Here is a 17927-nt window from a genome sequence, read left to right on the forward strand (position 1 = left end):
GTTTGCCACCCTATAACATGCAATCCTGGACATGATTTTCTTCCTTGTCTGCCTTGCAGCTGTAGGAGACAAGAGGATTTTCAAAGCTGCCATAGAGACCCTCTGGTTCTCACAGCACACTGTAAGTGGGCAATTAGCTTTCCTGAGAATGTTATTCCATTTTGTAAATCTTCCAAAGCCATCAAAAGCAGCTACTCCATAAGACAGTTCTGGTAATTATCACTTCCCCTTCATGTCAAGGTATAGCAGCCACTTGACACACCAATATCTTGCCTTCTACCTATACCACATACCAACTAAACCCAGGTGAATATTTTAGCAATTTTGACATCACTGTATGCCAGGGATTAGGGGCTTTCAGTTTACCACCCCAAATGGGGATCCACACTTCTATCCTGAATGTCTGACTTTTAAGGGCACTCCCTATACCACTGTATTTGCCTAGGTTCTTTTATTTTTGGAGTACGCGGGCCTGTCACTGTTATGGCCTCTCCCGTTGTGGAGCACAGGCTCTGGATGCGCAGGCTCAGTGGCCATGGCTCACGGGCCCAGCCGCTCCGCGGCATGTGGGATCCTCCCAGACCGGGACACGAACCTGAGTCCCCTGCATCGGCAGGTGGACTCTCAACCACTACGCCACCAGGGAAGCCCTGCCTAGGTTCTTAAAAAACAGAACCTGAGGCAAAATTTTCTGTGCTAACACTTAATGTAGGGTGGCATCGCAGCAGGCAAAGAGAAATGAGGGCGGGAATAAGGAAGAACAAACACAAGGAGGTGCATGACCGAGTTAGCCAGAGCCTTGCCACAAACACATTTGTTGCTCAGTCTTAAAAAGACATCCCAGGACTTCCCCGGTGGTCCAGTGGTTAAGAATCTGCCTTCCAATGCAGGGGACAAGGGTTCAATCCCTGGTTGGGGAACTAAGATCCCACATGCCGCGGGGCAACTAAGCCCATGCACCACAACTACTGACTACTGAGCCCATGTGCCGCAACTAGAGAGAAGTCCACACGCCACAACGAAGAGCCCGCGTGCTGCAACAAAGACCCGACGGGGCCACACAAAAAATAAATAAATAAAATAAGGACATCCCCAGAGGGACAATATGACAATAACTGAACTTGGAACAGTCTGTTGGGGGGAAAAGGGCAAGGAGTTTATGTGCAGGTGGCCTCTCATTTCTTGTCTCCCATTGGTCAGACTTCACCCCATTATGTCAATTTCCCGCCTCATCGGAGTTATTTCATCACCCCCTCCAGGAAGACCCTGGAGCTTCTGAAGGCCCAATCCAGGCAGTGCGTGGTCACAGTCGTCTGTTCTCCTTAGCTGGTCACGTCTGTTGAAGCTTTTCCGTCTGTGGTGACAGCTCCAGCAACAACAGCCAGGCCTTACGACTGCAGCAATGGATGGGCTGCAGCCAGGCCCTTCCTAGTTAGGAAAGAAGGCTAATGGCCAAAGCCAGGTTTTATTGAATAGGTGAGGATGAGTGGATCTGGGTGGCACAGAAACTGGGCCTAGTATATTCACTTTCCCTTCAAGGAAATAAAGCCTGATGTTAAAGTTAAGCCACTTAACTGCGTGGCAAGTTGGCGCTCTACCTCTCGTCATGAGAACCTTTCCCCATATCAGAATTTCATAGGCTCACAGGACTGGAAAGCGTGCAAATCATTTGGTTCAGCCTCCATATTTTTCAGATGAGATGTGTGAGCTTTACAAAGCTTAGGTGACCCTCTCAAGCCAAACAGTAAGTGGAGAAGCGAGACCCCCTCCCTCCAGTGCAGGCCTCATTCCACAATATCACATGGATAAGGCAGTTGTAGGGCGGGGGGCAGGGGGTTAGCTGGCACCCACTCTTGCCTTTAGCAAAGTCTTTTGAAGGTGTCGGTTTAGTGAGGTGATGTCTAGGAGCTGCTGTAAGAACATTGAAGGAAAGATGTTATGTAATTTTGACGTGCTGTTGTTGGTTTTGGAACAAAAAGTCTTTAAACAACACTAGCCTGGCTTGTTGGTGAATCAAAGTGGGTGTTAGAAGGATCTACATTTCCAGAAGCAACACCTCATCTTCAGATATGAAATAGAGTGTAATACAGAGAAGGAAGTGCAACAAACAAAGGTGAGTGTATCATGAGCAGTTACTTCCTCCCTTGAATTCTAAATCTATGTTAACAACTCTTGAGGATTGGCTGGGAGGTCTTCTTCCTCTGTTCTATGTTCACGCCGAAGTGGAGACATAACAGTCTGTGCCCTTTTCAGCACAGCTATTGAAGCAGCATTCATAGCTGTCATAAAGGTCAACGTGCACCTAGAGCAGAAACCCCTTGTTCCTTGAAAATAGCCTCATTTCTAGCCTATCTGCTTGCTTTGCCCTTGGTGGACACATTGACTTCAGTGACATCTGGAGATTCTTGCCCTCTTGACATGTGCGCTGACAATGTAAAGACCTGAACTCTACCTTCTGACAGCCCCCATTTCTGGAGCTATAGAAGCTACACAGGGACGGTGTTCTAATCTTCTTTCACTTTACGTTCCAAATAATATCCTAGGAAACTACTTGTTTTTATTTCCTGTCTGAGAAAATTTTAAAAATGTAATTCTGGCTTGCTAAAATCGGTTTCCCATCATGTCTTAAATTAGCCTGGCGCCAATTTGCTTGAATATCTGCCCCAGTGCTGTGGAAGGGAACTGATGAGCTGGCTTGAATTTCCACGGGTGGATGCCAACTACGGTGTGCCCTGGCACTGCTTTCGGATGCTTTTTGCCAAAGCCAGAGTTTCACTTCTGATTCCATAGGGAATCAAGCCCTGAATGAGAAGACAGCTATAGACAGGGGGGAAAACAGCATCTATTCAATCTGTCAGCTCTTCTCCTTATATCCCTTTCCACCACAGAAAGATCCATTGAAATACAACAAGAAAAATACAGATTAAATGCAATTCAGTGAAGTGTGAGAAAAAGCATAGGTAGTTTCCAGACAAGACTGTCACATCAGCAGTGCAAGGAAAGCATTTCAACTAGTATTTCCACCACAGAAAGGATGCTCGCTTCCAGGGCCTGCCAGGTGCTACTCTGATGCTGGAAACCTCTCCTGGAATGGAAGTAGTAGCACACTTTTGTGCCTGTAGAGTTTCCTATTTTACCCCTTTTAGCTTGAGAAAGGTTACTGCCCTTCTGTGGCACTGTGATGACAAAGACTTGGAAATATATAGTCATGCACTTCTTTGGTTGTTTCCTGAATTATGCAGGGTATTCATTCCAGTGAATTCTACTTTGGAGGCTTTCTGAAATGCCAGGGTCTACTACCTGCTGTCTAGGACAATCCATTCCAGGCTTGCACAAGTAGAGCTAAAAAATCAGATTTCACCTACTCATGGAGACTAAGCCAGGGCTGCAGAACTGGACTCTCTAGAAGTGTGATTTTTGGTTGTCTGTTTGTTTTGCTTTGTCTCCTTTTCTTTTTATATGAAGGAAGCTTGTTGAATGTACATGCCTCTCAGACCTGGGAGGTGCAGTAAAGCCCATAGAAATCCAGGAGGGGCAATCTCCTAGTCTTTGATAGATATTGGAGGACTTTCTGCCCCTCCTTGAATATATACCCTTATGTGTGGTCAAGCAACTCAAGATGGCTGTTCTCTTGCTCTCTGTACAACCTCTGCTCAACCAGCCCCTGCTTCACTCACATGAGCATCCAAGCTCTTAATTATAGGGCTTAATCAGTGACTGCCTACGTGCTCAACCCCCACTCCCTGCCCCAGCTGCTGGTTTCCCTGGTAACTGATGTGCCCACCTGACATCAATTCCCCCTGTAAATGGTAGCCTCTTCCTCCCCCGAGTAGTGAAGGTTGTTACTACATCCTGCCTGCCACCCACCCACTATACATGGTAGGGTGTCGCTCCAGAATCCATTGTTTCAGACATGTAGGATCCCCTGTCCAATAAGCCACTGATGTCTCTGTTGCTGTCTCTGGCTCTTTCTTCAGTTTTGAGGCTGGACGACTACAAGGCTTACAGGCCTATGGGGGTGCAGCCAGCCCAACAACTGGTGAGCCAGCCAGGAGGCCAAGGAAACTCCGTGAGCATGGAGACGTCAGGAAATAAGGACAGGAACGGAAAGTTTCAGGGGGTAATCCTGAGGTGGCCGTCCACTAGCATGTGGGGTCCTGTGGCAGCTGACCACCATGAGAGATGTCTTTCTCTTCCGCTGTACGGATGATATCCTGTAAACCTCAGAGCCTCTCTCCAGTTTAAAAGTAGCAGCCCCACGCTCATGGCTCATCTGACTGCATGGGGTGTGGCTGGTGAATACAGACAGAATGCAAGGACTTGGATTATCTATTAAATACTTGGATGTTTTCTGGTTGGGTAAGACAAGCATACCCCCAAACCACCACCCCTAAACAATTACAGACACAGGCTTCGGGGAAATTAACTTAGGGACAGGTGTGTGAATTGGACGTGGCTAGTTACCCAGATGGATTGGTTGGGGCCAGTGGTAATGGCAAAACAATAAAAGAGTACCCATGGGCTTCCGGTCCCAGCTCTGGAGGGGGCAGATCAATAAGAGTATGATGGAACAGCAGTTATATGCAGTCTGTGATGCATTACAACAGGCGGAAGACATTACAAAAGGCTTACTTGGGTCATGAAGCAACACAGAAAACCACTGCTCGGGGTCTGGAACAGCTGTGTGTGACATACGGGCCTCCCATGGACATGGAGAGCAATGAAGGACCATGAAGTTCAGGAATGGGCTGATAAAAATAACATACACTGGCATTTCCACCTGCCTTACAACTCGACTGCTGCTGGGCTGTGAACGACTGAGATGGGAGACCACTGTCTCAACACATGGACCAGGAGGCTAGCTCAAGCCCTGCAAACTATAACCAAACATCCCAGGAGCAATCATCCCAGTGCCTACACCAAGTTAACCCAGAGGCATCTAGTCAACACAATTTGAGTTCAACTGCTGACCACCAAAGGACCATTGCCAACAGTCAGTTAGGATTAAAACTCACTTTTGCTCTCCTCACAGGATCTACCCCAGGTGAACACACTACAAAATGGCCCTGGTAAGGTAAGTCCCTGGAGGTTTGGGTTTGCCACCCCCTTGGGGAATAGAATTAAAAAAAACGATGTACAGATTTCACCTGTCTTCTACTCGGCCCCACCTGAGATTACTAGGGTAATTAATCCAGGCCCCCAACTGGAGAAAGGCACCAATATGTTAACCCTATTTTCTGCTTTTCTCCACTGTCTCTCCAGTGTCTGGTACTGGTTGTGGGGACTGAGTGTGGACAGACGGTATGGAACTGAAGGCCAGGACAAAAACCACGTGCAGGGCTGGTATTATCTCAGAATGCTGTTACTGCTTCTATGCTGCTTAACAGTCATGAACTTACCTGTACTGTGCCTGTTAAACATCTTATGTTTCATCCCTAGTCTGAGGGGAAGGAATCTGTTTGCAGACTGGGTGACAGTGGTGGTCTCACCTGTGGAAAAAGTCTGACTGCTGGGTCTCCAGAGAGATGCTGTTGTTATCCTCCTCTGGATTTCCATGAAAACTTGACCCAATAAGCATCTGGCTCCAAAGTTTGCCCACCTCTTGGTGAATTACTATCTTTAGTCTATTAGGTGTCTTACTCCTGATACTCTTTAGCTGCTGCCATCTGTATTGTATTCGTGGTAATTGGTTGTGGTGCACCTCTACATACCTGGCCCTAGGGATATCCCAGAAGAGGGGTGGACCAGGACTCTAAGGGTCATGCAGGGTATGTAGGGGTGGAGCATATGGTCAGGCCATTCAAGATGGCTATTTTTTTTTTTTTTTTTTTTCAGTACGCGGGCCTCTCACCGTTGTGGCCTCTTCCATTGTGGAGCACAGGCTCCCGACGCGCAGGCTCAGCGGCCATGGCTCACGGGCCTAGCCGTTCCACGGCATGTGGGATCTTCCCAGACCAGGGCACAAACCCACGTCCCCCTCATCGGCAGGTGGACTCTCAACCACTGCGCCACCAGGGAAGCCCAAAGATGGCTATTCTTTTGCTCTCTGTAGAACCGTGCTGGACAAGCCCCACTTCACTCACATGACTATCCAAGCTCTTAATTATAGGGCTTAATAGTAACTGCCTACATGCTCTCCCCCCACCCCTGCCCCAGCCACTGGTTTCCCTGGTAACTGATGAGCCCACCTGACATCAATTCCCCCTATTAACGGTAGCTTCCTTCTCCCCGGAGTAGTGAGGACTGCTGCCATGTCCTGCCTGCTGCATACCACACATGGTGAGTGTTGCTCCAGGATCCTTCATTTCATACATGTAGGATGCCCTGCCCAGTAAGTCACTGATGTCTCTGTTGATATCGCCAGGCTCTTTCTTTGGTCTTGAGGCTGGACAATTACAAGGCTTGCAGGCCCGCCTGCATGCAGGGTGCAGCCCAACACCTTAGTAGAGTAATCGGGTAACAGCACTAGCAATATTCCTGTGATGTCTGAGATTAGATGTTCTCTCCAAGCGTGCATTGAGGGTCCTGACCTCCTATATGAACACGGATGCAGAGTTATCTCCAAAATGAGCAGCAGGAATGTTCATGATCACTGTCCTGGAGTAGATAAACTGTCCTGTACATGTGTGTACAAATGGAAAACTGTAGTATAATATCATAACTGGGATATTGACATACAAGCTCTTAATCTTATTTATATGTATAGTAATGGTATCTTTAATAAGATAAAATTTAAATATATATATATATTAAGAAAGCCTCAGATATTTATGAGAGCATTAATCATAATACTAAAATGATAAAAACTAAAAATTATATTATGGCCTCTTTAAAAAGCCAAATCTCAAGTTATTGTTGGGTGGTGGGATTAGAGTGATTTCTATTTTATTTTCCTTTTATGTCCATTTCTTTCTTTTCTACAGTTCAATATTACCTTTGTGATAAAAATTAAACTTAAAAACCAAAACTTTGGGTATGATATGGACACAGCCTGAGAGTAAACATACAAACATCTAGAATGGTCAGAATTACCTGCAAAAGGGCCTAGCTGAGTTTTCTGACACGCGTTGTTAGTTTGGTTGTTACTCTATCAACAGCGTAATACGTATACATACATTTTTTTAGTTGAGATAATTATAAGTTTGCAGTTGTAAGGAACAGGGCAGAGGGGTCCTTTGTACACTTAACCCAGTTCCTCCCAGTGGTAACCTTTTGCTAAACTGTAGTATAATGTCACAACCAGGATACAGAGATTGACACAATCTACTGATCTTACTGAGATTTTTCCAGTTCTACTTGTGCTCATTTGCGTGTGTTCCTGTAGGTGCAGGCACACTTCTGTATCAAGTTCCATATGATTTTACCAGCTATGTAGGTCTGTGACCAACATAGTCAAGATACTGAACAGTCCCAGCACCAAAAGGATCCCTTATGTTGTTGCCCTTTTATCACTATGCCCACCTCTCATGCCACCTCCCCAATTTCTCATCTCTGGCAACCACTAATCTGTTCTCCATTTCCAAAGTTTCATCATTTCAGAAATGCTATATAAATGGAATTATGTACCATGTAACCTTTTGGAATTGGCTGTTTTCACTCAGCATAGATCCCTGGACATTCGTCCAAATTGTTGCAGCCATCACAATAGTCTGTCCCTTTCCACTGGGGAGCAGTATTTCACGTTATATGTGCACCACAGTTTAACCATGTGCATGTTGGAGGACACCTGGGTTGATTCCTAGCTTCGGCTACCACAAGTAAAGCTATGTGCACATTTGTGTACAGGTTTCTGTGTGACTGTATATTTTCATTTTTCTGAAATAAATACCTTAGGAATGCAATCGCTGAGTAATATGATGGTTGCATGTAGTTTTATAAGAAACTTCCAAACTGTGTTCCAAACTAGTTGGTATCATTTTACATTCCCAACAGCAATGTATGAGTTACCCAATTTCCCCACATTCTCCCCAACATTTGGTATTGCCACTTTATAAATTTTAGTCGTTCTGATATGCCTTAGTGATATCTCTTTGTGGTTTCACTATGCACTTCCCTAAAGGCTAATGAAGTTGACCATCTTTTCAAGTGCTTATTTTCTATCTGTTTATCCTCTTTGGTGAAATGTCTATTAATGTCTTTTTTGCCCCTTTTCTAATTGGATTGTTTGCTCTTTTAAATTCAGTTTGGAGAGTTTTTCACATTATAGATATTAATCCTCTACCATGTAGGTAATTTACAAATATTTTCTCCCAGCTTGTAACTTTTCTTTTCATCCTTTTCATGTGAGCTCTCATAGAGCAAAAGTTTTAAGCTTTATGAAGTCCAATTTTGTGTGTGTGTGGTTTTTGGTTTTTTTTGCTTTTATGGATCATGGGGTCTTTTGTTTTGTTTTGTTTTTTGCGATATGCGGGCCTCTCACTGTTGTGGCCTCTTCCGTTGCAGAGCACAGGCTCTGGACACGCAGGCTCAGTGGCCATGGCTCACGGGCCCAGCCGCTCCGCGGCATGTGGGATTTTCCCGGACAGGGGCACGAACCCTTGTCCCCTGCATCGGCAGGCGGACCCTCAACCACTGCGCCACCAGGGAAGCCCTGGATCATGGTTTTGGTGCCAAGTCTGAAACTCTCCTAGTCTTAGGTCTCAAAGACTCTGGTTTTTTTTTCTAAAAGTTTTGTAGTTTTTATGTTTTACATTTGAGTCTATAATCCATTTTGAGTTAATTTTTTTATGATGTGTGAGACTTCAGTCAAGGCTCATTTCTTCCTTTTCCTTTTCTCCTTTTCTCTCTCTTTCCCTCTTTCTCTCTTTTTCCTGTGGTGTCCAACTGCTCCAGCATCATTTACTGAAAGGCTATCCTATCTCCACTGAACTGCTTTCTCACCTTTGTCAAAAATCAGTTGTGTATATTTGTGTGGATCTATTTCTGGGTGTCGACAGCATTTTGACACAGCATCTTCTTCACATGGAGAGATAGAGAATGAGGAGTTACTGCTTCACTGTGCGTGAAAGAAGAGGGGTCTCTGTGGGATTATTAGTGTAAGAGAGCCAAATGAAGAATCAGTGAGTAACCACAGAACCTGGCCCACAAATGAAAAATCTGCTGGGCAACTGTTGAAACGTCAAGCCTGAGCTTAAAAAAAAAAAAAAAAAATCACTCTTGCTTAAGGCATGCAGCAGAAGACTGTGGTCAGTTCTCTGCCTCCCTATTGTCTTTTATTGTTTTATCACTTAAAGGAGATGGGACTGATTCCCCACTACTTTCTGTTGCAGATAATCAAAGACTAATTTTTAGGGTATCTCTTTGAGCTCTCAGTGTTTCCCAGAGGCTATAATTATCACCTTCAAAGAAGTGTTTCCTCCCCTTAACCCCCTGCTGTCCATGTATTTGCAAGTGTCCAGACAGGTGGCTGAGTGGGGATGCCTCTCGGGGTTTTCATGCGAATAGGTCACCATGAATCCAGGGTGCCCCATGAATCATCTTTGAGAGACCTAGCCCTGACTGACTCATCTTACCTCATGCAGGTGGCTCATAGTATTTTCTCTGAATCAGTATGATTAAGATGATTTTGTCCTGAACCTGTTCACATTCTTTGATCACTTGGAGAGGTCTTTGAGGGATAAACTGATTATAACCTGGAATTCTCCCCAACCATATTACTTTCATCTTCACTCTCTCCACCTTTCACTGAGATGTAACTCCTTTTAATCAGAATAATCTATAATACAGATGGGTGCCCAAAACAAACACCTTGCCATTTCTTAATATAAAGGGAATAAATCATCTCCTTCTCTGTAAGACACTTACACCATCCTGTCCTTTTTTATTTCCCCCTGGGAGCCTCTTCCATCCTGTTCATGTGTCTCATAATGCACGTGGGAAAAGATGTCTGTCTCTTTTCCTCTTTCTCCCTTGGTATTTCTTCTTCCTCATTATATTTTAATCATATTTCTTTGTATCTTTCTTTCAGTAGGGGTAATGAATTATAATTTTGTGGCTTGAAATATTATTTATGAGGACTAAGTATATGTTTCCATCATAGATCCTTACATTTTAGCTTCTTAAACTACATGAAAATGGTTTTAACATGCAATTCAAATTAAAGCTTTGTAGTGGAGAAAGGGAAGGCTTCAGGTCTATCCTGATTGGAGGCTGTTGGCCCGAGAAAGCTGTAAGCTGCTAACTAGAATTGTGGAATTGCTGTGTAATTGGTTAGGGGTGCATATCTGACTTTCTCTGGTTGGTCATGAGTTGGAATTGAGGCCAAAAATTTTGAAAGTTGTCAGTTATTAATCAAGTCCTGACTGTTTGGGGCCTATTATTACAGGGGTACTATTTGGGTTCATGCACTGATGGCTAGAGATAGTAGTCTGACTTCCTGGACAGCACAGTAGGCTGGCTTTCTGCGTGGGTTGCTGCAGATTGTGGGTCAGAATCCTATTTATATATATATATAAATATATTTATACATTATTCATATATGTGAATATATATTTTTTATATATTCATATTTTAAATATATATTTGTCTGTTTGTATAGTCAGTCTCTCAAGAATTTAAGCAACTTATCTTTGAACAGATAACAGAATTAAGATTCAGACTCATGATGCAACAAGAGTATGAGTTTTTATCACTTCAGTATACTGTCTCTGTGAAAGGATTCCCAGAGAAAGGGTGGCAGAGATAACCAAGTTGGCAGATATGGTTGTATTTTAGCTGATACCTGCTGCTGGACATTGTTACTTGCTTATCCATCCAACTCCCATCTTCCTTCCTAACTAAACTCTGATTTTATTCAGGTATTAAGTCCCTTTGCCATGCAGCAGGATTGAAGTTGACTCCTTCTCCAATTCCAGGAGCCCTGATTTTTCTAAGCCAAACAGCAGGGGCATTGTCCTGGTCACTTTTACCCCCTGCTACCCTACCCCAGGCATAAACATGTGACCTAATTTGGCCCAGAAAGAATGGAAAATGGAGGGAAGAGTCTCTTTCTTGCTGGGTGGCAGCAAAGGAGCACATATGCACCCTTTACAGCTGGTTGCCGTCACTGACCGTAAGGGCAAAGAGCCTTAGGGGAAGTCAGTGCTGTGGGTAACAGAATCAAAAGGCAAAGAGAACCTGGGTTCTCCATGATATCGGTGAACCATTGACGACCAACTCTGCAGCTGCCCTTCCTACTGACTTCTGTTACACGAGATAATTTCGTTGTCGCTTAAGGCAGTTTGAATTGGGTTTTCTGATACACAGAGCCAAAGCATCCTAGCGAACACAGCAGCCTAGCAATGAGTCTTTGCCTTTGTACTCTGTCCCAAGTCCAGTAGTAAACTTTTGAACTTCAATAGAGCAAAATGGTTGAGAGCCATTGCCCTGGACCCAGAATGCCTGCGTTCAGGGCCAGCTCCACTTCTTTGTAATTGCTGACCTTGGGAAAGCTACTTAATTTCTATACGCTTCACACTTTTATTTAAACTGGAGATAATGATGATACCTAACTCGTAGGATTGTGATGATTATAAGAGCGAAAATGTGTCAAGCTCTCGGAATAACGCCTAGAGCATTATAAGAGCTGTCAAAGTGTTCGTTGTTGGTATTGATATTTAAAACTTAACAAATATTCCCTAAACTTTCTTCCAGAGTGGGGTGGGGGTGGGGCAGGAAATACTTACCATTTAAAACTTTAAATCATTTCCATTACTGAAGTAGCTGTATCCAGTTCAGCTTTCTCACCTCTGCTTCAAACATGTAGCCAGGCTCCAGCATCCCAGGATCAATCAGATGAAAAGGGGCCGCTCTTTGCCTCCTTTCTTTACATGCCTCCTGTTCTGACAATTGATGTTTCAACGTGTTCAACAGACTCACCTTTGCTTTCATTCTCTGGCTCTTCTAATGTTTTCTAACATTTTAATAACTGACAAGTCAACATCTTTCCCTTAAAAATTGCTGAAAACCCACCACTTTTAGACAATGTGTTCTGAGGGATTGACAAGTAGTCTCTTCCTGATTACACCAGTGCTCTGTCTCTTTTCCGTGGGGAATGTTCAACCAGGAAAAGAGAAACTACTACCTAAGTGCTTACTCTGCACCTAGTACTGTGTTAGTTGTTTTCACTACTTTTTTAAAGTTTTTATTGGAGTATAGTTGATTTACAATGTTAGCTTCTGCTGCACAGCAAAGTGAATCAGTTACATATATACATATATCCACTCCTTTCTAGATTCTTTTACCATATAGGTCATTACAGAGTATTGAGTAGAGTTCCCTGTGCTATACAGTAGGTCATTATTAGTTGTCTATTTTATATATAGTAGTATGTATATGTCAATCCCAATCTCCCAATTTATCCCTCTTCCCCTCTACCCCCTGGTAACCATAAGTTTGTTTTTAACATCTGTGTTTTCACTATTTCTTGAGTAATATATTTCTATTAATGACATGCACACAAATTGGGTGATTTTTTTTAAGAGTTTTGTGTCAGAATAACCTGGGTTATGTATGAATAACAAATAATTCCCACTTTTTGTTGGTTTAAAATAGCAAAGGCATGTCTTTCCTTTCAATCTATATGTCTTTCTCAAGCATGTGGGTTGTGGAAACAGTGCTCTATATCAACAGTTGGTATACATTTTCTTAGAGATCCACTTGGTAAACATTTCAGGTTTGCATATGATACAGTCTCTGCCTCAACAATTCAATTCTACCATTGCAACTTGAAAACATAGGCAAATGGATATGGCTTTATTCCAATAAAACTTTATTTATAAAAGCAGGCAGCCAACCCAGGGGCTGTAGATTGCTGATGCCTGTTCTATATTATCCTCACTCTGGCACCCAAGCTGGTAGAGCCTCCCTTGTTTGGAAGGCACCCATCATGGCAGCAGGGAGAAAAAAGATCACGAGGAATCATGCACCAGGTCTTAAATGCTTCACCTGGAAGTGACCCGTATCACTTACCCTCATGTTTTATGGACGGTAGACAATCATAAGCCACATCTGAGCTCAAATATGGAGGTAAGGAAGCACACCTGTGAGCCTAGAAGAGCAGAATCAGAAACGCAACCAGAAACGCAAACCCTAGTCCTGACTATAGTACATTGCATCATTCTCCTGTTCATCTCTTTTTGTGGCTATATTTTTGCTGAGCTTTATGTTCCTAGTTAAGGAAATGGTTTACTCTATGTTCTTACAGGTGTATTACTCAGTTTCCGGATAAATCGAGCCTCTTTTTTTCCTGTTTTTCTCGTCCAGCCTCTAGGCTTGTTATTACTCAGCAAGCAAAGCACTAAAGAGCCAGAGGGAAAGTGAAGTGTAAAATGCAAATTCATCCACCTCAGATGTGGCTCCTGGGCCTTGTACCATCCACCTAGGAAAGTCCCTGCTGAGGGCCCATTGTCAGGCTTGAGGGTTGCAGAAATTTGCATATGATCGATTATTAACTAATTAACACAATATTCAAAGTAACCATTTTTTGAGGCAATGTCTGGCCTGTGTTGAACAGCTCTGTATGTTAAAAGTGTGTGTGTGTGTGTGTGTGTGTGTGTGTAGGGATGAATATTACAAAATCAATTTGGTCAGCATCTCATCACTGTCTCCTTTTCCTCTATTTCCTCTTTACATTTTCTCTCCCTTTCTTCCTCTGGAGCCCTTACGTTTTCACAGAGTCAAAGATAGGCTGGAGGAAGTGGGAATTAAGGATTTTTTCTGGTTAAAATATGTCCCTGGCCTATGGGCCTAATCATACTTTCCTCCAAATTTCTTTTTCTCCATCATCCATTCATCTATCCATCCAACATCTAAATGAGGACCTATTATTTGCCAGGCTCTATGTAGGCAGGTAACAGGGATATAACTGTGCATAAGAACAATACACTCACAGTGCTGAAAACTTCTGTGGGGAAAAAAATGTAATAATTGGTAAGAGAACTGAAGAATCCTGGAAGCTGGGGATTGTGAGGGAACATGTGGTGTGGGCATCTATCTCCTGGAAGGTAAAGCATTAGAGGGGAGAGTTCCTGTTACTCTATGTGAATGAAGGCACTACTAAGGGATTTTATTCAAATGCTTTTGTTCTTTAACCTTTTGCTTGCACTGTTTATGCCATTGCTATCTTTAGCTCTGTTTGGAGAATGGCAAATAGCCAGCAAGTTCTCGGTTGATTTCCCATTTGCAATATGTTTCTCATTTATCTGGTTTTGGCTTAAAGATCAAATTGCCTTTAGGCCTACTTCTGATCTTTGCCAGAAAAAGCTGGCTCTTTCTCCACTCATCTGTGTAAAGCATAGCTCAGGTGAGAATTTTCACATGATTTGAATAGAAGAACTAAAACTTTCCAGGAAATAAAGAGAGCAGGAAGGGCACAACATTTATTTTGTTGCTTCCAAGGCTCAAGATACTATTTTGTGGTTTTCTTTTGTTTTAACTTTTTATTTTGTGGCAAAAATGTATATCTAGTTGGAATGCTGACCAAACAAAATGAATAGAATACTTAAGTATAGAGATATTTTGAGAAAATTATTCTTACATAAAATCAACACATTAAAAACAACAGAATCATATCCAGTGACAACTCATTTATTTTGCAACCTGGAAAAATGTACTATTCCATATCACAGAATTTCCAGAAAACTTGCTCTTTTGTGAGCAAAATTTTTTTTTAAATGAAGGTATTTTGAATTAAAATATTTCTATGATATTTCCTATCTCTTAAACCAAACATAATTTATTCTTGATGACTCCAAGCATAATTACACATGAATTCAGATGATTCTAATTTTCTGTAGCATATTGATACCCTTGGAGCCTACCTAAGAGGTCTGGGACAATTTATCTCAATAGGTGTGACTAGAATGTTTTACTTTAAAGGTATATACAAGAAAACCTACTACAGGTTTAGTTGTTTGTGTTTTCTGGGTTTCTTTATTTATTTATTTATTTATTTATTTTTTTTGGTGTCTTGTTAGGGGTGTCAGACATCCCTTTTCCCAGGTTTCATGTATCTGCTTCTAGTAACCACAAAACTAACAATTTATTACTTTTGATTTATGTCGAGCATATTTATTAGAATAAACTTGGATGCACATAACATTTAGAACAAAAGTAATAGCAGCTAAAACAAGATCGTAGCTCATTTCTGTCTCATGTGTAAGAAATCAGAGATAGGCAGTCCAAGATGAGTAGGACACATCTTGAATTTCTTAGGGATTCAGTCTCCTTCTAGCTCTCCACTGCACCATCTTTAGGCCATATTCCTCATAGTCACAGTCCAAGAAGACTCCTAGAATCATCATAGCAAGGCAGCCAGCAGATTGGAAGGTGGGAAGACAGAAGGGCTGGGTCCCACTTTGTGGGATACTTCCTGAGTGGCCTATGAAACAACATTTCTGCTTGTCTTTCATTGGTCAAAAGTTTATCACATTTATAGTTGTAAATATAGTTTTTATCTGACTGCACGACTTCCCCTGAACAAACTTGAGTTTCTGATACTAAATAGAAATGGAAGAACGGATGCTGGGGCCAACCACTAGCAGCCTCTGCCATATTCCAATACCAAATATCCAAGTCTCTTAGAAAATTGTGTAGAGATTTTGAACAATGTGGGTTTCTCCTAGGAAGTAAAATTAATGGCACCTAATGCATGGACTTATATGTCTTAACCACTACAAGGCCTCTGGAAATTTTTCCAGATTCCCAGCTGGGTTCTGAATAACTAAATTCATTACATAAATGGCATTTGAACAATGGAGGTGCTATCGTGGCTGAAGCAAATACTTATATATAAAATCCTTTCCTAGAATTCAAGAAATTCTGCTTTGCCATATCAGATAGATGCATTCCAAATGTGGGAGTTTCCTCTCGAAGTATGTGCCTCCAGTGTGTGCAGGAATTGTATGTGGCCTGAACAGTTTAGATTGGAGCCTAACATTTGGTTACATCTACTCCCCTTATCACTGTTTCTCAACTTATGGAATTTATGCCAGGACCTACTAGAAATAACTTTTTCACATTACATAATTCCTAGAGTATAAGCAAAACCTTATAGTTGGTTTGTTTTCTACATTTTGTCTCTCTAAATCTATTCCTTGCAACGTTTGAAAATTTGCAGTGAGGAACATGAAGTACGTATGAAAACAGGATGCCAATTTGTACATTTAATATATTTGTGTTTGGCAAGGATCACTGTGGGCATTATTTTTGGTTCCCTGGTATTTGGTTTAAATTTAAAATATTTGCATGGGGACTTCCCTGGTGGCAGAGCGGTTAAGACTCTGTGCTCGCAATGCAGGGGGCCTGGGTTCAATCCCTGGTCAGGGAAATAGATTCCACACGCATGCTGCAACTAAGGAGCCCACCTGCCACAACTAAGACCCAGCACAACCAAATAAATAAATAAAATCAATATTTAAAAAAGAAAAACATTTGCATGAGCTAGATGGGTGTATGATCTAGAACGGGGTCTCCTGCCCCCATGCCCTGGAGTGACTTAGTTCTCTGGGTAACTCTTATGGAAGCACACATGCTCTTCTTGTGAGTTATACAGGCTGGATTTTAACTGCCCTGACCTAGCTGTGCCCACAAATGTGACTTTTGTATGTGAAGCAAATGTGGAAAGTGGAAACAGAGTTTAGCTCACTACTGGGCTGATGAGCAGCTGCTGTGCACTAATACAGCTGCACTGGTTGTTCACAACTGCCCTACCAGATGTCAGATATTTTGAATATCTCCCCTAGTAAGGAATGGATAGATCTTCCTAATTATATACCAAGGACTCACCAATGCAAGATTTCCAGGGCTTCTAGAAGTCCACCCCCCACACCACCTCCTGCACCTCAAGCTGTCTGCAATTCCCAGCCGAGCCTGGAGAGAGGTGCCTGCACTGGGCAGATGATGCAGTTCTTTGTCTTCTACATTTGACATAATAACCATGGTTCACTCTGTTTTTACTCCAGAATCTCAGCCACTCCTGGCCTCAACATGTTCACATGCAGTCATAACAATGGGAGTAAATGCTTTCTTGACACACCATTAAAAGGAAAAGATGAGATAAAGAGACAGCTTAGGCATCTTCCTTCTGCACCCCCTTCAGGCATCTGCCTCCTCTGTGCGTCCTGCCTGGTATCTCACGTTATCACTGCAGGGGAATAATCTGCTAAATGCTGGGAAGTTATGGAAATAAATGCAAGTCAGTCCCTGCCCTCAGGTGCTTACAATCCACTGTGGAAATGGTGAGAGAAGCCACAATGATGAAGATGAGGGATCTTGACCTAACCCAGGCCCTCCTGTGAAGGAACTTGAGTGAAGTGAGGGGAGAAGAGAAAGAATGGGTATCTTAGTCTGCTCAGGCTGCGATAACAAAATATCATAGACTGGGTGACTTGAACAAAAGACATTTATTGTTTCATAATTTTGAAGGCTAATAGTCCAAGATCAAGGTTCAAGTCAATTTGCTTGCTGGCTAGAGCTCTCTTCCTGGCTTGCAGACAGCTCCTTCTTGCTTGTCTTCATGTGGCATTTATTCAGTCTGTGCACTGGGGGGAGCAAGTGGCCAAGCTGCCTGGTGTCTCTGCTTAAAAGGACACTAATCCTGTTTTTGGCCCCTCCCAAATTCTCCCGGTTATTTTTTGGCGGCAGCACTGCATTCTTTTTTTTATTTTTTGCAGTACACGGGCCTCTCACTGTTGTGGCCTCTCCCGTTGCAGAGCACAGGCTCCGGACGCGCAGGCCCACAGGCCATGGCTCACAGGCCCAGCTGCTCCGCGGCATGTGGAATCCTCCCGGACCGGGGCACGAACCCATGTCCCCCATACCGGCAGGCAGACTCTCAACCACTGCGCCACCAGGGAAGCCCAGCACTGCATTCTTTATTGTGACCGCCTGTTATGAGACAACTCAGGCAAGTGGTTATTATCGTACCTGGCCAAGGTGGGCAGTTTCGA

General features: G+C 43.0%; 1 protein-coding gene across 1 annotated transcript in view; it reads left to right on the top strand.

Annotated features, from left to right (window-relative positions):
• Positions 1-17927, top strand: part of LOC131750416 (transmembrane protein 216-like) — a 61839-nt gene that overhangs the window by 17834 nt on the left and 26078 nt on the right. The window contains exons 3-4 of the mRNA XM_059052870.2: positions 3978-4120; positions 5033-5069. Of these exons, the coding sequence (XP_058908853.1) occupies positions 3978-4120; positions 5033-5069 (180 nt within the window). The remainder of the gene's footprint in view (positions 1-3977; positions 4121-5032; positions 5070-17927) is intronic.

Source organism: Kogia breviceps, chromosome 2, assembly GCF_026419965.1.
Source record: "Kogia breviceps isolate mKogBre1 chromosome 2, mKogBre1 haplotype 1, whole genome shotgun sequence".
In the NCBI taxonomy this organism is placed as follows: Eukaryota; Metazoa; Chordata; class Mammalia; order Artiodactyla; family Physeteridae; genus Kogia; species Kogia breviceps.